The 27067-nt window shown below is 39.8% G+C and overlaps 1 protein-coding gene across 3 annotated transcripts in view; it reads left to right on the forward strand.

Moving 5' to 3' along the window:
- CCDC97 (coiled-coil domain containing 97) overlaps positions 1-27067 on the forward strand; it is a 745255-nt gene that overhangs the window by 124224 nt on the left and 593964 nt on the right. For all 3 annotated transcript variants that reach the window (XM_044077722.1, XM_044077637.1, XM_044077557.1), the window contains one exon: positions 2913-3515. In XM_044077722.1, the coding sequence (XP_043933657.1) occupies positions 2913-3515 (603 nt within the window). The remainder of the gene's footprint in view (positions 1-2912; positions 3516-27067) is intronic.

The raw sequence follows: 27067 nt of genomic DNA on the forward strand, positions 1-27067 counted from the left end.
AGTTACACCAGATTGCTCACCCAGTATCTCTGACAGAGCAGTCTACAGGGAATCTATAAAGTCTGCCAACTCATTATACTCCCAGAAAATAGTTCCCAGTTCCCTGTTTCTTCCCCATCACACCTCCAACATTTCCTGTCTACCTGAGGAAAAATTCTTTGGAGTCTACTTGGGTATAAAAATACTTATGAAAACACTTCCAAGCAAATATCCTAAATCTTCTAGACTTTGTTGCATATTTGGGAGTTATACATATACCCCCCATTGTCTCTTTGTGAATTGGTTATCTACTCTCTCTTCCCAATCCTTTCTATGCTCCTGTGGTTGATTCTTATAGTTGTCATGCCGTATGTTGTATGCTCTATTAATTATTCCTTTTTTAATGGCAGCTTCTGTTTTAGATTCTATTAAAAACCTTACCAGTGCTGGTCTTTCATTTAGGACCCTGCTATTTCTTTCTATTTGCCTTTCCTATCAAGGATTGATATCCGAGTATAGGCAGTCTCTAACCTGCAGTCCAGATAAATTCTTGGCATCTTCCCATTCTGTTACCCTTCCCTTTCTAGTTATTTGCTCCCAATATCTTGGATCCTTTGCCAGTTTCCTGCAATAAATTCCAGCCCCCTCTAGCATATATTCTGTATCCTTAATTGCAGTCTTCCCTATCAGCAAAAACATTTTTTCTCCATTCCCATGCTGGATTAGTTCTTAAAATACTTTCTGCTACTTTATGACTATAATATTCTGAATGATTGTTGTCATTCTCCTGAAGGGTGTGCATCCAAAATCTCAGTAACTTCATTTCTGGTTGATAAAAATGTACCTGACCTTTGTATAAGACTAAACGAACTAAAAGCATTTTAACTGCCTTTATCTAACTATCGATGACCCTTACAGCTCTTCTCACTTGCCTCTTCTAATGTCTTTGTATGTGTGTGTGTGTGTGTGTATATATATATATATATATATATATATATATATATATATATATATATTCAGTGGATATAAAAAGTTTACACACCCCTCTTAAAATCCCAGGTTTTTGTGATATAAAAAATGAGACCACACTAAATAATTTCAAAACTTTTCCAACCTTTAATGTGACCTATAACCTGTACAGTTCAATTGAAAAACAAACAAATCTGTTAGGGGAAAAATATAAACAAATAAAAAACATACAATAAGCTAGTTGCATAAGTGTGCACACCCTTAAACTATACTTTGTTGAAGCACCTTTTGATTTAATTAGAGCATTCAGTTTTCTTGGGTACACACCTAACCTCAATTAAAGAGACTCTGTTTAACCCCAAATAAAGTTCAGTTGTCCTAGTAGGATTTTCCTGACATTTACTCAGTTGCCTGCTACAGCAATAGCCATGGTTTGCAGAGAGATTACAAAGTATCAAGGGGATCTCATTGTTGAAAGGTATCGGTCAGGAGAAGGGTACAAAAAAATGTCCACACCATTGGATATACCATGGAACACAGTGAAGATAGTCATCAAAAAGTGGAGAAAATATGGGAGAACAGTGATGTTGCAAAGAACTGGACATCCCTCCAAAATTGATGAAAATACTAGACTAAAACTGGTCAGGGAGCTGCCAAGAGACCTACAGCAACACTGAAGGAGCTGCAGGAATTTCTGGCAAGTATTGGTTGTGTACTACATGTGACAACAATCTCCTGTATTCTCCATATGTTTTGGCTATGGGGTAGGGTTACAAGATGGAACCCTTTTGTTACACAGAAAAACATCCAGGCTCAGCTAAAATTTCCAAAACAATACATAGTCTCCCAAAAGCATGTGGCAAAATGTGTTCTGGTCTGATGAGACCAGGGTTGAACTTTTTGGCTACAATTCCAAAAGGTATGTGTGGCGCAGAAATAACACTTTGCATCACCAAAAGAACTACATCCCCATGGTGAAGCATGGTGGTGACATTATCATGCTTTGGGGTTCCTTTTCAGCTGGAACTGGGGCTTTAGTCAAGGTGGAGAGAATTATGAACAGTTCCAAATACCAGTCACTTTTGGCCCAAAACCTTCAGGCTTCTGCTAGAAAGATGAAGATGAAGAGGAATTTCACCTTTCAACATGACAATGACCCCAAACATACATCCAAATCAACAAAAGAATGGGATCACCAGAAGAAAATTAAGGTTTTGGAATGGTCCAGCCAGAGCCCAGACCTAAATCCAATAGAAAATATGTGGGGTGACCTGAAGAGGGCTGTGCAGAAGAGATGCCCTCGCAATCTGACAGATTTGGAGAGCTTTTGCAAGGAAGAGTGGGCAAATATTGCCAAGTCAAGATGTGCCATGCTGATAGACTCCTACCCAAGAAGACTGAATGCTGTAATTAAATCAAAATGTGCTTCAACAAAGTATTAGTTTAAGGGTATGCACACTTATGCAACCAGCGTATTGTATGTTTTTTTATTTTTTTATATTTTTTCCCCCTAACAAATTTGTTTTTCAATTGAATTGTACAGGTTATAGGTCATGTTAAAGGTGGGAAAATTTTTGAAATGATTTATTGTGGTCTCATTTTTTTATATCATAAAAAACTGGCATTTTAACAGGGGTGTGTAAACTTTTTATATCCGTTGTGTATGTATATGTGTGTGTGTGTATGTGTGTGTGTGTGTGTATATATATATATATATATATATATATATATATATATATATATATATAAAGTTTTTAGTATGTTCTTGTATCTGTAAATGTTTTGTTAATTTCATATGTGATTCTATTCAGTTGGGCTTTGCCAGAAATGGTCCAGTGAGATCAGTGCACTACCTTGGAAAACAAATATAAAAAAATAAATGAATTAAAATAAAAATTGCCTTTTTAGAGTGAACTCGACTTGGAATTTTCAGAAATGCTGAACTTTTCTCATTCTGTGATTAGGGGCACCCAATGGAAATGGAGACCTGGATGAAATTGAAGACGAGGACAAGGAATCCCCTATGTTAGATGATGGTATGTGCTCATCAACACTGGCGCCACTGGTGACTTTGAAAACTGAAGATAGCCTTCCCAATGTCATTTCCAAGGATATGAATGCACCTATTCAGAAAATGACAGTTGAGGATGAAGAGGAACAAAAAGAAACTGCAGAAGCTAATGAAGTGGCAGAAAACAAAACCATATTAACTGGTATGTCCAAATGTGACTCAGCGAGTTCTGAAATAGAAATTGGATTAGAAAAAATGTTTAATGCTATTGCAAACAGCAATAGCTATATTAAAAGTCAGCAAAAGGATGAGCCAGATCTGACACACCAGCAAAAGGTAGACATTCTCAAGGATCTTTTTATACACAGACCTGTCGTTTTTCTTGAACGGTTCAAGAAAGTATTACAGGAATCTCATCTGATTTGCTTTAGCCACTTAGCTGGTAACTATGAAGTGGATTTTTATTGTAGTGAGATTAGAAAGTCATCTTTAAAGAAAGTCAGTCGCACCAGAGTCCGTAACAAGAGATACGCTGCACTACAGAAACTCATTAAAGGTAAGGTTTTCATTTAATGTTTAAATGAATGGTATCAGTAGTAAAAGAAAAAAAAAAGATTCTCAAGGTGTTCTTCAAGTTGTTCTTGTTACTATTATATAAAAATTAATCTGAAGCAGAAATCTTGTTAAAAAATGTGTGTTGTTTCCTGATGCATCAATGTATTAACTTAGCCTTGAATGATTTATTGGTAAATCAAAACTTTTGTGTCATGGCATCACATAAGAAAAGCAGTACTGGTTGAAAAAAAATGGTTGCTCTAATTCTGTCTGTTTAGTAGGATTAATTATTGAAAATAGTTTGGTATCTTATTCTGTGGCTTTAAACTGGATCAGGAAATATGACTTGTATGCTTTTATGTATTAAAATAGTAATTAGAAAAATAATAACTGAAAAATTAAATAAACGTAACCAAAAAAACTGATACTAAAACAAAAAATTAGCCAAAACCTTATATGGAAACACTGGTATTCTTTAAAACAGGAACATGTACTAATGAATACACACTTCGAAGATAAAATACAAGCTCTTTAATAAACCATTTTAGCGCTTTCATCTCCAAATGAGACTTCAGAAATAAAACAGAAGCACCAATTTAATACATTTATATACTTTGGTACTGGCACCTATGCTACAAGAAAGAGCTAACATTATATTGGATTAATTTTATGTTTATTATGAGTATTAGTTTAAGGTGTTTTATTAGATTAAATATAATATGGATAGAAATTGATGTATTTTTACATAGTAATTGAACTTTCAAAGTTATGTTTATATTCAAATTTATCTGTTAAATTATTATTATTTTCATTTCAAGTAATGCAAAAGTCTATCTATACATACAATATATATAATATAATATATATTTAGTATTTATTTATTGGATGCAAGACTGTAGCAAATACAGGATTGTTTTTTTATAACATTTTTATGGCCATATCTTTTTAAATTAATTGATGGTGATGTCACTACAATTTAAGTATATAGATGTATTAAATTGGTGCTTCTGTTTTATTTCTGAAGAAGTCTCATTTGGAGATGAAAGTGCTAAAATGGTTTATTAAAGAGCTTGTATTTTATCTTCGAAGTGTGTATTCGTTAGTACATGTTCCTGTTTTAAAGAATACCAGTGTTTCCATATAAGGTTTCGGCTCATTTTTTGTTTTAACAACTGAAAAATTGTTTAAGTGTTGAGGTTAATGGATCAACACTCTTGATTCTCTTACCATTGCATCAAAAGTTTTTACTTTAAAGTTCATGTGAATTTGCAGAATGACATGTAAAATGTATGTGTGTTGGTGGTGGTCGGGGTCATGAAGGTAGTGTGGCGTGTACACATCTATGTACATGTTGCAGTTACCTTTTGATATTCATGATGTTCCCTAAAACAGTAGCTCATGGTGTTCTAGCACAAAGACATATACAGTACCATGTACGACTGGCTCTGGAGTCATACTAAATGATAATGAGACAGCCTGGGGGAGAGAGAGGTGCTAATTAGCCATGTACTCTCTTTCGCTCTTGCTCTCTCTCCTCCTTCCTCCCCTCCTTGAAACCACCTCCAGGAAGGCATTTACACGCAGAGTGATTCCAGAAATAGCTTAGCTGTTTAGATCAGTATGACTGGCCCCACCACGTGTGGAAATGAACACAGCCAAAAGGCCATGTTTGGCTACCTACCACGACTTTGTTATGTGGATCAAGGTTTTGGGAAGCCACTACACACCAGAGATTACTGTCACTCTAAGTGCCATAGCATGGGGATCGGGGGGATCACTAGACATGAAAGACTGCTCTAAATGCTGTAATGGAACAGACATCAGTATCGGGATTGAGAGGTGAGGAGTTGAGGGAAGCAGTAGACGCAAGGGATTACACTTCCAAGTGCCATAACGGCAACACCTTCAAGATGGGGGGGCTGGTGAGAAACACTATCCATCAGGGTTTAATATCTGAGCTTTGGCCGGCTAACATCTACCTGAAATCAACTGGACGTATAAGTGAATTTAAGTACACTTTTATCTGCTCTATTTCATATAGTACTGTGTTTAATTTATTTGTGTTTTTCACTGAATGTTAACTCAACTGAAGTTGTGGCCATTTCTCTACAGTTAGTTCTCCACTCACCCCTGTCTTGTTTTGGTGTTAATGTTGGTGGCTTTGAAATTGCCCGCCCCTCTTGTAGATTCGTATTTGGATGCTCCTTTTGGGCCCATCTCATTTGCTCACTCAACTGAGTGCAGTGAGATCATATTTTGATTTCAGGCACTCCTGTGTACAAAGAGAGCATTTGGGAAGGACAACCCCTGTAGCCTCTTAATCCTGCTCTATTCCCTCCCTCAAAAAAAAAAAAAAAAAAAAATTTATATATATTAGCTGCTCTTACTGTAACTGTCTTTCTTCTGCGTGCTGTTATCTGTTCAGTCGCTCTTACTCTGCACTTATTACTGCTTGTTAGTAGCCTTCTAATTTACTGCCTTCTGCGCTTGTTTTTTAGTCATTTGTTAATTTAATTGCATTTATTTGAACTGTATTTGCCATAGAGTTGCTACACACTCAGGTCTGCTGGCCTGCACTGCAATTTGAATTGTATTTAGTGCTGTTTTAGCTGCTTTTCTGTAACAAAAAAAAAATCTAAGCTTGTTTCCTGCCTTTCCTGTAACTAGTCAAGTTCAGATACAGACTTGCTATATCCAGGACTGTTGATAAGTTTCTGATCCCCCTAAGCCTTTCTGTGTTGGAGGGAAGCCTTCTAGCTTATCAGTGGGAGTGGTAAGCACTAGGTAGCCTATCTACCATGGGAAGAGTGGGTTTTGGCCCTGAAATTGTAGTTCATTGGCCATTTGGGCAGTTTTTCCATCTCTTTCTCCTTTCTGGTTAAAAGCCTGTTTTGTGTTTGGTCCCCGCCTTTCCTAATTAGTGTAGTCCAGGTACAGAATTGCTGTATCCAGGACTGTTGGTAAGCTTCTGAGCCCCCCAAGCCCTTCTGTGTTGGAGAGAAGCCTTCTAGCTTATCATTGGGAGTGGTAATCACTAGGTAACCTATCTAACACAGGAGGAGTGGTTTCTGGCCCAGAAATTAGTTATTGGCCGTTTGGGAAGCTTTTCCATCTCTTTCAATCTTCTTCTTCTTTCGCCTGCTCCCATTAGGGGTCGCCACGGCAGATCAACTGTTTCCATTTCTTCCTGTCCTCTGCATCTTGCTCTGTCACACCAACCACCTGCATGTCCTCTCTCAGCACATCCATAAACCTTATCTTAGGCCTTCCTCTTTTCCTGTTACTTGGCAGCTTCATCCTTAGCATCTTTTTCCCAACATACTCTGCATCCCTCCTCAGCACATGTCCAAACCAACGTAATCTTGAATCTCTGGCTTTGTCTCCAAACCTTCCAACCTGGGCTGACCATCTAATATACTTATTCCTAATCCTGTCCATCCTCATCACACCCAGTGCAAATCTTAACATCTTCAACTGTGCCATGTCAAGCTCTGACTCCTGCCTTTTTGTCAGTGCCACTGTCTCCAACCCATATAACATAGCTGTTCTCACTACCCTCTTGTAGACCTTCCCTTTTACTCTTACTGGTACTCGTCTGTCACAAATCACTCCTGACGCTCTTCTCCACCCACGCCATCCTGCCTGTACTCTCTTCTTCACCTCTTCCACACTCACTGTTACTCTGAACTGTTGATCCCAAGTACTTAAACTCATCCACCTTCACCACCTCTACTCCCTGCATCCTCACCATTCCTCTATCCTCCCTCTCATTCACACACATATATTCTGTCTTAGTCCTGCTGACCTTCATTCCTCTTCTCTCTAGAGCACATCTCCACCTCTCCAGGGTCTCCTCCACCTGTTCCCTACTCTCACTATAGATCACAATGTCATCTGCAAACATCATAGTCCACTGGGACTCCTGTCTGATCTTGTCTGTCAACCTGTCCATTGCAAATAAGAAAGGGCTCAGAGCTGATCCTTGATGTAATCCCGCCTCCACATCATCTGATTTAAAAGCCTGTGTTTGTGCTTGTTTCCTGCCTTTCCTGTTACTAGTCTAGTCCAGGTACAGATTTGCTGTATCCAGGACTCTTTGCAAACTTCTGAGCCCCCTAAGCCTTTCTGTGTTGGAGGGAAGCCTTCTAGTTTATCAGTGGGAGTGGTAAGCATCATGTAGCCTATCTACCACAAGAGGAGTGGTCCCTGGCCCAGAAATTGTAGCTATTGGCATTTTTTTTCCATCTCTTTCAACTTTCTGATTTGAAAGCCGCACTTGCGCCTGTTTCTCGCCTTTCCTATAACTAGCCTAGTCCAATTAGAGTTTCTGTATGCAGGATTATTAGTAAGCTTCTTAGTCCCCCAAGCCTTTCTGTGTTGGAGGGAAGCCTTTTAGCTCATCAGTGGGAGTGGTAAGCACTAGGTAGCCTATCCGCCACGGGAAGAGTTAGTTTTGGCCCAGAAACTGTAGTTTATTTGGCCATTTGGGCTGTTTTCCATCTCTTTCAACTTGCTGGCTTAAAAGCCTGCATTTGTACTTGTTCCCAACTTTCCTGCAACTAGGCTAGTCCAGGTACAGATTTGTTGTATCCAGGACTCTTTGTAAGCTTCTTAGCCCCCCAAGCCTTTCTGTGTTGGAGGGAGGCCTTCTAGCTTATCAGTGGGAGTGGTAAGCATTAGGTAGCCTGTCTACCACAAGAGGATAGGTTCTTGGCCCAGAAATTGTAGTTTATTGACCATTTGGACAGTTTGTCCGTCTCTTTCAACTTTCTGGTCTAAAAGACCACATCTGCGCTTTGTTTCCCATCTTTCCTGTAATTAACCTACATGGGTAGCACTAGAAAGCCTTAAACTGATACAAGCCTTCTAGCTTAGAAGAGAGACTTTGGAGTGATTAAGTATCAGTTTTCTGTACTTTCTTGCTGTACCTGTTTTTCGCCTAAACGCAGATTTTCCAGCGTTTATTGTGATTTAAAAGCTTGGTTTTTTCACATATTGTACTTATTTGACTGCCTGCACTTTTAAAAAGTTTTTTGTTTAAATAATTTGTTTAACTGTTGTAGGCTGCACATTAAAGTGCAATAGCCTTTTCTGATCGTTTGTAGTGGTTTAAAGCTGTTTTAAGTGTATTTTTTACTGTTTTTGCCGTATCTTTTCAAAAAAACAAATACAATTCCTTGTTTCCCGCCTTTCTAAGCTAGTATAGTCCAGTTTTCAGGCTAGTGGTAAATTCAGGGCTGTGATACTAGTTTCTGAGTTGCCCATACCTTACTTGGATAGAAGGAAGTTTCTCTGCTCATCTGTGAAGAGAGCGGAGCTTTGAGCAACCTATCTGTCCCTGGAGGAGTGGTTCCAGCCCCGAAGTTAGTAGTTTATTGGCCATTTTGGGCTAATGTCTACCTCTTTCATTTCCCTACTATATAAACCGCGTTTGCACAGTTTTGCGCACCGGGCAGTGCCAGTTAGCTACGGTTAAATTATTCCCGGCTCCACTAATTCTCCTCTTCAGTTTTTTCCTTAAAACTAGTCTAACTCTTAACCTAAGCACCCAAAAAGCATCCTACAGCCCAGCACTTGCTCAGACCGAATAGCAAGCACTAATATACTCTGACACTGATTGCCCAGCAGGGCAAGGCTCATTATTCACCACTCACCAACCAAGAGACTAAGCAGCTCACCCTACTATTCAGGCATGACTAAAGGGCAATTTCAGGTGTACTCTCCAGTCCAGCTGGTGAATCTGGGTATCCTGAGGCAATGTTACAACTACCTCATGTACACAAGCAACCCTCTTCTCCTACCACAAAACACTAACATATGCGAGAGATGCAATTATACAGCCAAACTGGAAGCTAAGCTGTCTCCACCCAAGACTGGAACAGTCAAGAGGAGAAGATTAACACTTGCACCACACCTCCAGCCGCACACAGACCTACCAAAACAGCACTGGCAAAAAATACACATAATACACAAAATCATACTCAGAGGCTCTAAATAAAAACCTGCAAAAGCATCAGAGACCTCCAAAGCAGACACCCAAACAACCTGCACCTCCTGTCACAATCCAGACAACACATAAAACACAAAATCAGTGTGCGCACAATCACACCCCTTAAGGCGAAATAACATACCTAACACACTAGTAGTAGGTGACTCTATAGTCGGGCACACTGACGTCCCACTCACTAGGTTGGACAAGCAGAAGGTTACTGTTAGCTGCCTGACGGGAGACGGAATCCACCGCATAACACAAGCACCCAGGTCACTCTAGAACAAGTACAAATATGACTCTGTCATTGTTCATGTTGGTGTGAATGACCTGAGACGTACCTCCCTGGACTACATAAAAAGAGACATGGAAGAGATCTCTGCTCATGTAGCCCAGGCTGGTATGACCCTGACCCTGAGTAGCATCCTGCCCTCACCAAGAATGATACGTCAGTTTAAGGAAAAAATGATTAATTTCAACAACTGGCTAAGCTTCTGGTGTCATTTAAAGGGTATCCAGTGTCTGCCAGCCTGGGATGACATGCTCGACAAGCCACGTTGCTTCGCAAGAGACAGCTTGCACCTGTCACTCCTAGGCCTTCGAATACTGGCCAAGGCTCTTGCTGCCCCCATAGTGCCTTTTTTAGGCAAGGCTCAAAAGTCAAACCCACCTCCGTAAACAGCACAGTTAACAAAAAACTGAGGGTTATGCTACTCAACGCCAGGAGTTTAAATCTCAAAATGCATGCGCTTGAAGCACTTCTCAGTATGGAGAATGTCGACATCTGTGCAGTAACTGAAACCTGGTTCAAGGCTCCAGAGAGCACCCCAGCACTACTGGGCTACAGCTCATACCACACATTTCGGCCATAGAACATGGGCCGAAACACAAAAGGAGGGGGTGTATCCATATTCATCAAGGATACCGGCACCTCCAGGTTAGTGGCGCAGCATGATATCTCCGAGATCGTCCATGTGCAACTAACATCGGACAAATCTGCAGTGCAAATTGTGACCTGCTACATATCGCTGTCCATGACCCAGGACCACCACTCCACCTTTCTGGAGACACTGGAAAACATGAAGGTCCTACCGAACACACTGATATTGGGCGATTTCAATTACCCTACCATTCACTGGGAAAACTACTTGAGTACAAACTCCCAGGCCCAGCGCTTTCTGGAATTCATCAACTCAAATGCCCTGGATCACCTGGTAAACTCCCCTAGCAGAGATAAAAACATATTTGACCTGGTCACCACCAACATGGGCGACAGGTGTTCCACACTGGAGGTCAGCCCGTCACTGGTTTGATCAGACTATAAACTAATCACTCTAGATGTCCACACCCCACCACCACCCCCAACTAAGGAAGCCACAGTAAAAATTTTTCTAAAGCAAATTTCACCTTATTTAAGGCAGAAGTGGTAAGTTTCACAGCCCCCACGCTAAAGGATAATGCTGCCCAAGATGCAGAAACCTTTACAAATGCACTCTGTGAGCACCTACAAGGGTGCATGGATTGTGCCATCCCTAGTAAAACCAAGACTCACTCCTCTAAGAGAAGGAAACCAGTTTGGTGGACCCCTGCCATAAACAAGCTATACGATAGAAAGAGGAAACTAGTGCAGAAAAAAGTAAATCCCAAGAAGAAAAGACGACATCCCTGATCAGTATCCATAAGAAACTAAGGTCCCGCATGAAGTCATCCAAGGCTAAGTTCGAAAGAAAAATAGCCAAGGATTCAAAAGATAACCACAAAAACTTCTTTAGCTATGTTAAGAATGTAAGTGGCAATTCGCAGATATGCACTGAACTAGTGCAAAGTAGCACAAATTATACTGAACCTACTGATATTGCCAACATCCTGGCAGATTCAGTGCAAACTTCACCCCCCATGTCCAAAAGGGCCCACAACAATACCGGAAAAGTGTAGTGTTCCAAAAAATCACAGACGCACAGGTGAAAACAGCCCTTTCAAAAGCCAAAAAAACAGCGTCAATGGGACCAGATGGTGTCCCAGGCTGCGTCTTGCACGAACTACAGAACAAACTAACCCCGCCCCCACCTAAACACGCTGTTAGGCCTCAGCCTCTCCACAGGCTACGTGCCCATAGAATGGTGCATAGCAATGGTTATTCCTCTCCACAAAGGAGGGGCCACAACTGACCCTGGTAACGACCCATAAGCCTGACTAGCCTGGTCTGCAAGGCTATGGAGCGCATCATCATGGAATTCATTAACAAAGACATTGGGAACCTCCAAACACTTGACCCGACCCAGTTTGGCTTTAAGGGCAGATCATGCCTACTAAACCTGGTTGACTTCTTCGAGGCAGTCACCAAGGCCATACACAGGGGAAAGGTGGTTCACACAGGCTACCTTGACCTCACCAAGGCTTTTGACACCATTCCCCACTCTGGTATTACAGAAAAACTCACCAGCCTGAACATAAACCCCTACATCATGAGATGGGTTGCCAACTGGCTTACAGACAGAACTCACACGGTAAGAATAGTGGGCTCCAGGTCCGAGACTAAACCACTCACAAGTGGTGTCCCACAAGGCTCGGTCCTGGGACCCCTATTGTTCGGCATATACTTCTCAGAAGTACAGGCAAACACAGGAGGACTATGGCTAACCAAGTTCGCAGATGACTGCAAACTGGGAGCCATAACTGACTCTCACTGGCTGACTTGGACATCCTGCAAAGGGGCCTTACCGAGACAGACACGTGGTGTCAAAGTCATGGCCTCAGGCTAAATGCCAAAAAATACATAGTCATCCCATTTGGGAAAAACAAAACACCCACGAATTACCACATAGGTGGCAGCCCCCTTAATACAGAAGAGGTAATAAGAGATCTGGGGACCCAGGTAGATAGTAATCTCTCCTCTGACAATCATATTGCCAAAGTAGTTAGGAAATCCTTCTATGTGGCCCATCTAATTACTAAAGGATTCGCATCTAGAAATAGAGGTTATAGTGCCCCTCTACTCTTCACTCGTTAGACCCATCATAGAATACAATGCCCCATTTAGGATGTACCTCACAAGACACTTCCAACAGCTGGAAAAAACACAAAAGTACCTCGCCAAGAGAATTACTGGCCTCAAACATATGTCGTATGCAGCCCGACTGAATAAACTCTGGCTATACTCAGTGGCATATCGCTTACTCAGAGGTGATCTTTGCCTTACTTATAAAGCCATATCCAACTCAGAATTGATGGACATGCTCCACCTAAAGAAATCCAAGTCACTGCGAGCCATGCGCTCTAGTAAGCTAAACCTCGCCACAACAATAAATAGAACATGCTGGAGGGATAGATTCCTGTCACAGAGACTCCTCATACTTTGGAACAAAATTCAAAACTACATCAGGCAGAGCCCCTCACTAGCACTCTTCAAGAGAAACCTTGATGAGTGGATGGGTAACAGAAAATATACCCCTGGGATCACTTCATTGGCTCTGTTTGACAGAGGATCAGTTAATCAATGGGGAGGCGAAAGCCGACACACTCTGGCTAGGCTTATAAATGCCCTCTGGCAGATAGGTTTATAGGTAGGTACTAGGCTGTGTGTGCCATAATATCACTTAAACTATTACAGTGCTTGAGGAGGGAGAAAGATAGGGACAGAAAGGAGGGCTATGATGGATGAGAGGGGAAAAAAGAAATAACTGGAAGCATAGTAAAACATTTACTAAGGGAAATCATTAATATTTGACAAGTACACTGTAGCATTGAGAGTTCTTCAGAGATACAGAAACAAATCTGGCCACATTGTTGTTAGCAATAGGGAAGGTGGCTAAGTCACACTATGGAGGGGGGATGTTAAAAACGTCCCACCATACCATAGTAGTAATGGCATAAGGTCTGCTCTGGCTGCAAGTCTGACTGTTACAGAGAAAGAGTCCTTCAGCTCGTAGAGTGTGACCAACTTTCTATGTATCTTTCTGTCCCCACCCTAGGTTCACATGATCAGCCAAGTGGCTCACACTTCTGCACCTAACTGATCTAGTTGTTCTTTCATTAAGACGAGAGCCAGGTTCCAGCAGTCTGAGCAAGAGCCCGCCATCTGAGGTGTATGCGTCTGTGTTTAATGTGTGTCTGTTTGTCTGACAGTGACTGTGGAGGGAAATTCCAGTGTTTACTACTGTGGCATGCAGGTCATCAGTGATCTGCATATTATGGTAATGACCACAATTCAGAAACATGCACATTAGTCAATTTTATAAGGTTATTCTTCATAATGCCTAACATGTTTTCGAATGGCATAATACCACGTTGTGGAAGCAGGGTATTTTTAGCTTGCTTTAGGCCCTTTAATGCATTTCCAGGGTGGTCTGTCTGTTACATAGTTGATTGTTCATGAGGCACACAGTATCGAGGATAATCTGGTGAGAACTGTACATGTTATGCATTTTATAAGGTTATATTGATATTGCTACACCTTTTGAGTACGACTTCAGGAGGTCTTTGCCTTCTCACTGCAGCCTCACAAAGCATGTAAGGTTGCTTAGTTTGTCACACAGACACAAACAGACCCCCCCCCCACACACACACACACACACTATCATGAAGTGTCTGATGGAATATTTGGATTGTTGCTGCCACCTAGGTGTTTTTTATGGCTGCAACTGTTTGAGTAAGCAGCAATGCCTAAAAGGGTGGATATTACAGGGAAATAATTAATTAGATCCAGTATTACAGGAAGAGGTTCAATCCATCCTTTGAATGTTCATATTTCCCTATTACACCCACCCTAGAGGGTGGAATAATCTCAATGTTTGTTCTTAGATTACTTTTTATTATATGGTTTTGTAATTTTTGAAGGATAGTCTGTCAGTTACTTTTTTTTTTATTATAAACAGCTTTATTTATTCAACGCATTGTTAATTAGTGACATGAAATTAGATACTGTGAACTTTTTTCAACATTAGTAATGTAACATTTTCCATTGGCATATATGCAAGCATTTTAAGTACTTTTTCTATCATAACTCTATTATTTTATTATTTTGCATTAAAATGTACCCATGCACTTTTCCATTTCTAACAACCTACTTATTTTTATCATCTGTTTGAACATTATGTTCCAGGTATTTTTTCCAAATGTACCATTTATTAAGAAAATTACTTCCTCCATCTTTTAATAATCCCAGACATTGGTCTTTTCTTTCCTTTACAATGTTCAGCACTTCATTTACAGCTAGGTTAGTCTTTGATTTCCACTTTCAAGTTTGACTGCAAATAACATTAAACTTAATAAAGCCTTACTATGTCTTCGCAGTTCTAAACCTGAACACCAAGTCAATAGTATCATCCCCTTAGTTAGTATAATATGATGTACTTCTATATCACTGTTGCAGTACTCTTCTCAGTAGTGATCTCCTGCCAAGAATAGCCCAATGTCCAGCCAGTATACTAAAGCCTTTAGATCTTGTATATGCTGTACTTGATATGTATGCTTACCTTACAGGACGTAAGGCATAAAGATGATGCACTGATGTAGTTATCCAGAACTGAATTGCTCCAGAAGAGAACAGTCTCCGTATTGCAAAAGAGGATATGCACGTCCAGAAGGAGAAAATGCAGATGAAAAAGGAAGACCCTCAGCTAAGAGGGGGAGCTAGTACAAAACCCAAAAGAAAAAAGGGGGGTGGAGGGAAGGAGTGAATCCTGCAACAGTGAAGAGAAGGAAATCTACTGTTATGGTATGCTTTTTCACAACTGTACAATTCCCTTCTATATCACTGTTGCTGTATTGTTTACCTTAAGGGGGCACTATCTCGTTTCTAAAATCGCACTTCTGCCTCAGACCGAAGCTCATAACACTACCACCCACTCGGCTTATCACCTCCCTTTTTGTGATGTCATTAATGATTTCATAACAGTCCCACCCACAGCATTAAATGGACAATCCCACCATCTAAAATTTGGACCTAGTTCTTTTCAAGGGTTAGGCACAATGATTGTTACTCATCCCACTCTTTAAAATCAGCACCAGCCCCAGCCATCTTCCCCCGATGAGTTTATTCCAGGAATCATTTAATCCCCTGGTGAAACTCTGTTGCTGAATATTTGTTCCTTTTCATTTTCCTGCACGTCTCTCTTGTAGCTAAAACTGTGATCTCTACCCAGACACTCATGTTTACGGATGTTTTTTTCCCCCTAAAGAATCTGTATCTATGAGATAGGCTTGAGCAGTGTTAGCAGTACAAACTACAGTGGGCAGTCAGTTTTAATAATGATTTATTCATTGTAGGGAACAAGATGGGGGTGGTTACCAATCGGGAGCAAGAAATATTTTCTGTCTGTATTTTATAGAGATTTACCCTTTTAACTAGACTGAAGAAAACAGTTGAGGCTGTATTACACAATGGGCACCAAACAGGCATGAGCAAACACAGCCGAATAATGCTTTGCACGGATGTTATCTGCAGTCGGGCTGTGTAACAACTGCCATTTCCTTTGTAAATTGATAATCCTTTGGGGATGATCTTTAAACTCAAGATAGTGTCATTAATCTATATGTGTAAGACAAGTGCATTAAACAACTTTACTGTATTTCCGTATTTAAGGCTAATTGCAAGAGTATAAACTTCAGAACAACACTTTTTTTTTCTGTTTAAAAAGTACTGTGCACTGTTCTAGTTCTAGGCAAAAATGCTTGAATGCTACCTGGTGATGGTGGACTAGTGGCTTTTGCTGTATCCTGCATTTGTTTCTCGTCTGTGATCATGCTGGTATGCTTGTATAGGAATGATTGTGTGTGAGTGACGTAAGTCTGTGTATGACTGTCTCAATGAGCGCATTTCCCGAGTTTGCGAGAGTGCGAATGCGCGTAAGTATATGCGTGTGCAAGTGTGTATATATAAATTACAAAGCTGTTGCTAATTTTGCAAAAAGTGCTTTCTTCCTCATCTTTTTACCCTGAATGATTACAAACAGATAATGCCAATCATTAGAGTTTCGTACATTTTATTCTTCAGGAAATATTTTTTAACAATCCCTAATTTTGACCACATTTAATTTTTCTACATCCAGAATTCTAGGTCAAAGAAGTTGAGACATAGGCAGGAACCTTTGTCAGCTATGCTGGAGTGCTATGCTATGTTACATTTTCCTTTGTTTTGACTAAACGAAGCAACCTTCATAAATATAATGTGGATTCAACATACTTAAATTGCAACATGAATAGAAGAGATTTTAAAACACTTTACTGATATTTATATTACTCCCTTAAGAAATAAGAGTTTGTTTGTTTTTGCTTTATTTTAAATGAGTTTGTTCTGCTGTTTTTTTTTTTTTTTTTTTTTTTTTTTGGTCCTGTAACTTACAGTTTAACTGCAAGTCATACTACTTGCAGTTCCATTTCCCTAACCTTTCTGTGCCACTGTCTTTTGCTTGCCACTGTAATCAGCATTCTGGGATTAATAAAGATGAGTACATTTCTGAGTATGTTCTGCAGTCCCAGTGAGAACATCTATCCATCCATAATCCTTTTTGTTCATTTTTGCACACGGGGTCGGGTGTTACTTGTACGGTGATGATCATCTAGAGCCAAGGTTTAACAGGTGGCTAGCCCTACCACAGTAGCAGACCACTTCACTCACTCGCAAGCAAACTCCCACCTATGGACAATTTAGAGTGTCCAATCCACCTACTGCATTTCTTTGGAATGTGGAGTGAAACATGTGTACCAAGAGGAAGCCCATGCAGACACAGGGAGGATATGCAGACTGCACACAGAAGGCACCTCATCTAAGAATCAAACTGAGTTACCTCTTGCTGTGAAGGAACAGTACTATCTTTGTAGCCATTTCTCCCCTAATTCACCCAACATCTTTATCATATCTGCTGTGACCTCGCCTAAGTCTGCAGCTTTCCCTGACTTCATTTTCCTTAATGACATTCTTACTTCATCTAAGGTGGCTCTTCTTCCTATTTAATTATAGGCTGTGTCTATGCACACCTGTCTGTGACAGCAGATGATGATGTTAATGACCTTCATGATGCAACTGGTCAATACTTTTATCACGTTAACAACCCATCTAAAGCTTTTCCTGCATTTAACATTGCTGCTTGGATTATTCTTAACACTTAAGTCTTTTTTGTGGACTGAGGAAGAGTATTGGAATGCCTGCGGATCACCACTACAGACATAAATCTGTCAGTTAGATCTATTCATGAGCTTCTCCATCTGGTTAAGGGTACAGGGGTCAACTCCTTCCATATCTATTTGTCTGCTGTGACTCTCAGCAAGTCGCATAACCAAACAATACTTCTGGTCACACCCAAAAATGGACACTTTTGTCCATTTGGCTTACCTGGTTGGGAAATTATCAAGGCAACTTACCAGTAATCCTAACCTTCATAACGTATTTCACTTTCAAATGTAAAATTGAAAAAAATGTAAAACATTTTTATCTATGAATTAAACTAACATAAAGCCTTCCCAACCTAAATAGTTTGGAAAGTCATAAAGAAATTTGCTTATTTTGAAAACAATAAAAACTCTACTTCACCCCATAGAATGAATGGCAGCATTACAGCAAATTTAAAGTGTTATTCAGCACTATAGCTAAAACTTTCAAAAACAAATACCTTGCACAATCAAGATGACTAGACCCAACATCCTAGTCAAAGCACCCATAAACCACACCTTGTACCTAACCCAGTTTGCTGTATTTCTGCTTCATGGAAATTATCAGTGCAAAAAGTTTTTTGAAAAGCTTGAACAGTAAGCTAACTCAAAGCCCTCACAGCTGGCACCTTACATTTTCACTTACGGCAACTAGCTAATACCAAAAGTCACTAGTGCATATATTTAACCATTTTTTCACCACAGCCTCAATCCCTAAACAGTTTTAATATTCAGTAACATTCCCAACTCCTAATATATATATTGCCCACTAGTACCGGTGTTCCACAACAAAATTCTTTGGAAAAGAAAATTCATAAGCAACTACTCACACACACAAAGTTTGGCTGATTAAATAACACTCTGCATGGTTTTAAAAACTGACTTTTTGACAGATACCTGCACTTTTACTGATAACATTTAAAGTAAACAAAATTCATCACAGGGCACTAATTTTGTTAAGCATTGGAAAGTTTTAAATTACTTTTTGGGATTGCTAACTTGTGTTAGAATGTTTCAGCTTCTGCTGCTTAGCTTGACCGTAGAACAAACTACCACTCCACAATCCGTCTTTCCAGCTACAAAAAGAAAAGGTTAACTAAACAGGCTTTGCCATCACAACAGGCTAGCAATTTGCCTCAGCCACAGGTGGATAACTCTGCTGTGGCCAAACCTGGTTCCTCAGACCATGTACTTTTTCTCCAGATCCCTGTGCAGTTTATCCATACAAACACTATGGACCTGGGGTTAGACATGTCCAATGCAGCTGCTAGGCACCCTTCATTGAGCAAGAGAAGGCCCACTGTTATTGGTTTTAGGAGAAGGGGCACAGACAGAGCCCCTGCATACCCAGAATGTTGTGCTTCTCTTTGGGGAAGCTCTTGCTGCTATTAATAATTTTGTTTGCCCCAAATTTCCTGTGAAAAAGAAACTGAAAGCTATACAGGTATTTTCTCCTGCAATAGTGTATTAAGTTTGGTTCAGGGTCATATACAGGTTATATACCCTTCTTATCAGGTGGTTTCTGGTTAAAAAAGAAAAAGAAAAAAAAAATCTCTTTTTCTCAATAGATTCAAGCAAGAAAATGTAATCTGGTGAGAAATGTGATGGGTTAGCTCATCTCATCAGATAGGACTCTGAGCAGGAAGGCCTGGAAAACAGATGCCTTTTGTTCCTGCATACTTTTCCATCCATATCAAGAATATTTCTGAAGATTCAGAAGGAACCTTCCAAGATCATTGCAGTGATTATCTTTTGGCCCAAGCAACAGTGATGGTTCTTTCTTTTGGAAATGGATGGTGGCAATTACCACAAGCTTCCTCACTTAGGTGTTTGACATATCCTAACACCAGACAACTGACTGCCTGGATGATGGGAGATTAATACCATTTAAGCAGTTGTTTACTGATGACATGCAGCAGGTACCAATGCATGCAAGAAAATCTGCCACTAGGAAATCATATATATATATATATATGTGTGTATTTATATATATATATATATATATATATATATATATATATGTATGCAAATGGAAGTGTGTTCCAATTGCTGCCAACAGTATAACCAACACCCATTTAGGGCAAGTGTTTCTCTGTTTTTACAATTTTTTACAATGTTTCTGTGAGCTTCTTTATTATAGTCCGTCTTACTCCTCTATCAGGATTCCTTTGTCAGCCCTTTAGCCATTTAAGCACGTCTGCCCATGCCCCCCCCCATACCCAAAATGTTTTTGAAAGGGGTATCGCATGATAGACATCTAAGAAAACTGGTAAGTCCTCCACGGGATCTTTAACATGGATGTTCTGACTTCTGCAAGGAGATTATCAAAGTTGCAGCCTTTTTTAGTGTATTCACCTTATGTCATTTTCCAGAGAGAGAGGGTTTATTTTCTACATTTTATGCCTAAAGTGGTATCCAACTTTAATTTAAGACAAATGCAATCTCTCTGTGTTCTCTCCTGTACCCAAATGAGGGGGAAAGGATACTTCCTAGCTTGGAAGTCTACAGATTACTCTGCTACTGTTCCAACATAGCAAAATCTTTCAGTACTTTTGATCAGTTGTACATTTCATGTGAAGGTAAGAAGGCACAACCTGTGTTAAAGCAGATGATTTCCAGATGGTTATCCAAGGCTATTTTCTGTGTTATTCCCACCACAGCAAAACTACTCCAAGCAGGGTCAGGGCACACTCTGCCAGGAACTTGCCTTCATCTAAAGCTTTTTGGAAATGGTTAGATTCGAAGTATTCTAGAAGCAGCAACTTGGTCCTCTGTTACATACTTTTATAAATCACTACAAGCTGGATTCCTTCTCCAGGTCTTGGCCAGGTTTGCTAGAATCATTATCCAGGGGCTCCTATATCCTTTACTTTCCACTTCTCAGTTCTTCTAATCTATCATAATATACCCATATAGCTTAGGCTACTGCAGCAGTGATAATTTGAAAATCTACTGTTATGGAAAATTTAGAGAGGTTATTTTAAAGGAGTTGTGTCAGGTGTTTAGTGGCTAATAAATTGAGCCAATGGACATTCTTGTTGAACCCCTTAGAGATAGGGAAAGGATTGGATATAAAGGGACTAGTACACAGCACAGCACTTGACTCCTGTTATAAGGCTGACAGTATTTCTACAAAGAATTGGGAATTGAAAGGCTAAGATCTGAAATAAATATCGCCATGAATTATCAGATGCCTTCTCTGCATCAACAAGAAGAGCCATGGACATTCTTCCAAGAGAACCACTTTCCATCCAAGATACTGGTCGGTCTTGAAATGTGGGTGCAGGAGGACATAGCTTTACCAACTCCAACTTGGTCCAGATAAAATGGGAAGACAGCAATGGTACTCTTGTAGTCCATAGTCCCATATAGATCTTACCTTCTACATTCAATAAGAAAATTGTTCCATATTTTGAGGGAAGGGAGGACTCTTGTCTGGTTTAAGAACTGGCATGAGAAAGGATTGTTTCCAGTCAGATGGGATCTAGGTTTGAGAGAAGGCAGCAGAACATCCTTTCCATAAAGATTGAGGGCTAGTGAAGGAAATAATTTATAAACTTCAGAAGAAAGCCCATCAGTTCCTGAAGTCTTGTTAGACTTGAGACCCTTGAGTACAGTTAGGATTTCCAGCTTGAAAATCGTTTTTTTTCCAAGTTATGAACCAGCTCAGGGCTTAGGATTGGCAGCTCTGGAAGATGGGAGGCTAAGTTCTGTTTACGGGAAAGAGAGGGTCCATACACAGGACCATCTTTATACAAGACCTGGTAATATGATTGAAATTTGAACAAGATGTCATTCAAGTAAATCTGGGTAATAATGTTACCATCCACAAAAAGGTGGCCTGCTTTTGGTTCCATTTACATTTTCATGTTAACCTTGACCAGGCTTGTGGAGAAACCTCATAATATTGAAGGTATAAGCTGTTCAGGACAATCTCTGTTTTCCTATTAACAATATTCTGAATTTTGATCTTAATGTGGGTCAAAGTGTTCAGGAGATTTTGAGTTTTTCTGTTTGTCTCTCTCTAAGAGAACTAACTGATACTGTCGTATATGTAGATTTTGACAGAGACTAGATATTTGTGCAGTAAAAGGAGCTGTAGAAGTGTCAGGAATGCTGCAAATTCAAAGCAGTTTACAGGTGAACAAACACAACATGAGGCCAGCGGGGGAAGACTACCTATTTTAAAAATGGCACCTGTTGGTGTGGAGGTAGAGGATTTATATTCACATTTACAAATTTGTCATTAATACCTGGATGGGCAATAGTGTAAAAAGTGTTAGCTGGGTCCAGATGCATTGTATGTATTGCATAGTCACTATCCAATGCTTTGGTGACTTTTTCCAAAAAAAAATAATGAGTTTAAAGGGTAGGACTTTCTTTTGACAAATCCAAAACTGATCGGGCTCCACATTTAAGAGATTTTCAACATCCAGATTGAGGAGGTCTGAGGTGATATATTCATAGCTTTACATATGAGGGTCATGAAACTAATGAGTCTGTGTTTACCAGGGTCTGTGGTTGAGCTACCCTTGTATTACAGCATTACAATGACAGTTTTCCTGGCATGCAGACTGCAGCCAATGAGGAGATTTAAATTAATGACTTCATTGCCACTCTTTTAACTGTACATATGTGGATATTGGAATATTTGAGTTGTTGTCTTGTACAACAACACATTACTGCAGTCAGTTTTGGCAGCTTCACTCAGCTGCTTTCTACATATATTTAAGTACCTCTGCTCCTACAGGCAACCATGTTAACATCATAGTAAACCTACTGTGGAAAGGCTAGCTGTTTACATTGAGTAAACCATGCAGGAAAATGCCCTTGACCTCCCTATTTGACTGGCATAAATTTACTGTGGCTGTATGTCCTGTGTACAAAATAACAATCTGTTCACACACAAGGACTCAATGTCCTACCTAAATCTGCCCATTACATTATCTCTTAGGTAATTTACAGCTCATAGTGAACTGGTATACAACTTCTTCATAAGTCCTATTATACTAGCTGTTTTTGGTATCTCATGTATTCTTGCATTCCACCACTGGTTTTTGTCTCACAGCATCTCATGGAACGTCATTCACACATTTGTAATTCATGGATAAAAAAATCCTCACACCATCTTCATGCCTTCCTACTTTTATCTTTTATTGTTTCCTTCAATTCCTGATACTGTTTTGTTAAGCTGAATGCTGTCTTTCAGGGGCATGAACACGTATCCTAGTGCAGTACTAGGCTAACTACTCTAAAGGGCATTTTTAAGCCTAGCTGTGCTACCCAATAATATTAGATAGGCCATTGGTCCATTCATTTTGATAAGGCAGCAGAGACAGAGTTGCCCTTACTATCAAGTGCTTTTCCCTGAAAGTATTACATTTTCAGTGTATGAGTCATTGTACATAAGGAATTATTGGTAGGGCCTGATTCCAGTTTCCTAAAGGATTTTGGTGTCATTTAAGAACTTACAGTCGGAGGGAAAAGCTGGAAGACAGTTTAGTGCAATCTTTTTTATGCTGCTTAATTCTTTTTGTCCTACATTTAGAACAAAACTGGTTGGATTTTATAAACTGACGAATCATGAATGTAGAAACTTTTGAGGAAAGTATTCGGGATAATGATCATGATTTGTTGCATGGGTACTTGTTAGGTCATTGAAGGTTTGATTCTGAAATAGATAATCAATCATGGTAGAAGACTACTGTAGCATCATAATGCTGAATATTACAGGTATGTACAACTTTTATTACTTCTAAGAGATTTTTCCTTGAACTGTGATGAATTACTCCTTTTCAAATGTAGTTTTCATGCACATTGAGGAAGAAGTACAAAGTACATGTTTAGTGCACTTTTGTCACATTTTTCCTTAAGGGGTATAATGTTGTGCAGTATTGGAATTTGTGTACTTTCCAAGTTTCCTACTCTGTGGCTTGAGGGGGGGGGTTATTTCCATGTGTAGATAGTATTTTCCAACGTTGTAACTTATTTGTACAGAGTAGTCGAGTATCTGCTTATTTCAGTGGTGTGCATGTATACACGTGTGGTTTGAAGTTAGTCCTATCTCGTTTGTGGGTAGTGGACAAGAACATGTGTGCCACTAGCTGCAGCTTCCTGAGATGACTAATAGCATATAAACTACACAGTGAGACGCTTAGAAGGCCAGCTGCAAGTAAATATAATTTTGCTACCTCATTCTTCATTGTTATGCCATCTCACATTAATTTCCTCAGTGTTGATGGCTTCCTTTTACTCTTTACTCTAGCATTGTCTGTAGAAAGTGTGCATTTTGAAGCGTTAGGACCCACCTTTGGAGATGGAGATGTAAGTAATGTGTGTGAAATCCCAGCCTAATCTGACATATGTTTGCCTACCTTCTGGCAAATATGTTGTCTGTTACTGTAAGACCACACCGTTAATAAGTAGATCTAGTGTAGCTATTCTTGACAATGTCAAATGTATCGAGAAGTTGTATGCAACATCTGAATAATGTAGCAACATATTTGCCAGTTAATGAACATGGTTACTATCTAGCCAGATATGAATATTTGACTTTTAGTTACAAAGTCTTTATTTAACCTCTATCATTAACTGAGTACAGAAATTTTATACTTATGGTATGGTTAACCTTAGAAACACAAGGTGCAGGGTTTGATTCTCATGTGGGGTAATTGGCTAGGCTTAAAATGGCCCACAAGGCTAGTTAGCCTAGTACTCATCTATGAACCTATAATCTGTGAACCTGTGAATCATTTAATGCATATGCCAAGCTTTTTCTGCTTACTCAAACACAAAATACTTCTAAACAGTGCCTACAAAAAATTATTAAGCAAAGCTGATAAAAGGATTATTCGTCTTCTCTTGATGTAGATATTTAAGATTCTGATGCTTTTCTTTGTTGACTGTATGTTTTTTTTATGGATAGAGACACCCAGTTTGGGAGCCAGTACATGTCTGTTTTTTATATGCATATATTCATAGCATATTTCTGGTGTTAATTTCTTAGACTATTCCTCTGCTCAGATCCCACAAGCTATTATATTTGTGAGCTGATATGGTTCTTCAGCCTGAATAACATTTACATGATTGACTGATGACTTTATCACTAGTGTAAATGTATAGTGACGAATGGCAGTTTTGCCCTTCATAGACTAAACATTTTAAGAGAATCTTTGAGATTTTATATATTTCTGTGACCTATTTTGCCTGCAATGTGGCTGCAATATCACTGTTTTCTTGATGATTTACTATTTGTTAAGGTGATCATCAATTTTATTTGTTTATAGCTGTCAGTCAATAGATTTTGCCAATAAGCAGCAATAACAGTAATGTTCATAATATTAATATCTTGGATTTAACTTTGCAAGGCAAGCATGATGAATTGGTTAATGTGCTACTAGTAAATTATGTATGACGAAAGTCAGCTCATACAGTGTTTTAAAGGCATCAAGGTGCCATGCAGTACTCAAATGTCTCCAATACAGTACAGGCAATTTTTGAGGGCTCACAGGGTCTGCAGTGCTATACACATTTTTTGAGGCAGCTAAATAATTAATGCATTTTTTTTAAAGAGGTTCTAAACCAACAGATGTCTTGTATGGCCAGGTCATATTAGAAATAATTGATCTGATAGACATTCAGTGAACCAATAATTTTATTTTGTGCCAGAATATAATGTTTATGAAGACAATAGTTTATTCCTGATGTTAAGTAGCATTGTGAAATTCTGACAAAAGAATTGATTCTTCATAGGTAGGTACTAGTCTATCGACCCTAGGGGCCTATACAAGCCTAGCCAAAAAGATACCCTAGCTTTCGCCACCCAAGAGAACTTAGTCAAGTATTTCATCCTATTTTTCTTTCTGTAAGGGCCTAGTTTATCCAGTTTACTAGTATACCACCATTTTGTAATACCACACAGTAGAAGAGCTTTTTTGTGAGTGTGTGTGAATAGCTCCCCCTATGGTCAGGGTAATATTTGCAACCTGTAATTTGTCAGGATTGTTTTGGTCAGTGGAAAAACTGCTGTTTTATAGCCACAGTTTTTACATGATTCTGGGTCAGTGGTGAGGCAGTAGCGTCACCTCACAGCAAGGGGTTCTCCAGTTTTATTCTTGGCTTGGGTGCCTTCTGTGCAGAGTCTGTATGTCCTCCCTCCAGGTGCTCCAGATGTTCACCGTGTTTCACTGTTGCAGTCCTTACATTTGGGTTATCCTGCTGGCAGGCTACCCGCAGTCTGCCTGAATTCCAAAGTCTAGGTCCGGCGTCTGTTGCTGTCACCTCCTGCCTGATGTCAGTGTGCCAGGGGTATAAAAGATGCAGCCGACGCCATTTTCTTCAGTCTTTCTTGCCGCACGGTGCCCGAAGCAAAAGCAGTTCGCAAGTGCCGGTCGGCCGACTCCTGAGATTTTTGAATTCGAATTTCAGATCCGTGGTCTTCATTAAAGCTAAGTACCCCGTTGGAGAAACTTTTTTCTTGCTCCAGACCGATGTCAGAAAAAGTTAATAATTGTATTTCTTGTGGGAAGCAAATACCTCATAAGGATTTTCATTCTTACTGTATTCCTTGCCTAGGCTACGACGTTGCTAGTTGTCGGTTTTTGCTAGATTTAACCAACGCACTATTAAGCTTCGGTACGATTTTGCATTTCATTACTTTGGCAGAAGATTCAATTATATAATGCCGTCGGAACAGCCGACTACCGGAATTTATAAAAAGCGCAAAGAAAAAGAAAAGGACAGGCATCCAAGGTCCAAAACCGACGAGGCTTCTGCTAGGCCTGTCGCCGGTTCTCAGTGAGGCACTTCAGCAGCCCCTGGCGCCCGCTACCTCAGAGCCACAGGCCATTTCCAACTCCCATGTGGAGCTGACTAGGCCACTGGAAACTCAAGGTATTGGACACTCGGAAACTATTCCTTCAGATGGGTCCAGAGCTGCTGAGCAGGCATCGGCTTCTGGGGGTGTTTTCAGGCCTACACAGTTATATGCGAAACCTACTTCAGCTTCAAAGGCAAAGACTAAAGCAGCTCTAAAGACAAAGAAACAAGTACAGCATTCTCCTGGACAGGCCACCATGCCTAAAAAACAGATGCTTAAAATAGCTGAAGACCTAATTACTTTGATCAGGGGTTCCCATCCCCCTCCTGATAAGAGGCCTAGGCAAGAGACAGAATATGAATCTTCAGATCAGGTTTCCATTTCCTCTGATTCCTCTTCTATACAGGAATATTCTCTTCCTCCTTATGAGAACTCTGATGCCGAAGAATCTATCCCTTCAGCTTCTCCTCCTAAGGATTATTCTTTTGGGGAGACACTGCATACTGTGAGGGAGCATTTCCACTGGGAGAGCCAAGATTACTCAGAATCCAAGAAAAGGCTCAGAGACTTCCTTTTATTACTACAGCACAGGCCCCTT

Source organism: Protopterus annectens, chromosome 1.part0 (assembly GCF_019279795.1).
Source record: "Protopterus annectens isolate FY-2018-M chromosome 1.part0, PAN1.0, whole genome shotgun sequence".
Taxonomy (NCBI): domain Eukaryota; kingdom Metazoa; phylum Chordata; order Ceratodontiformes; family Protopteridae; genus Protopterus; species Protopterus annectens.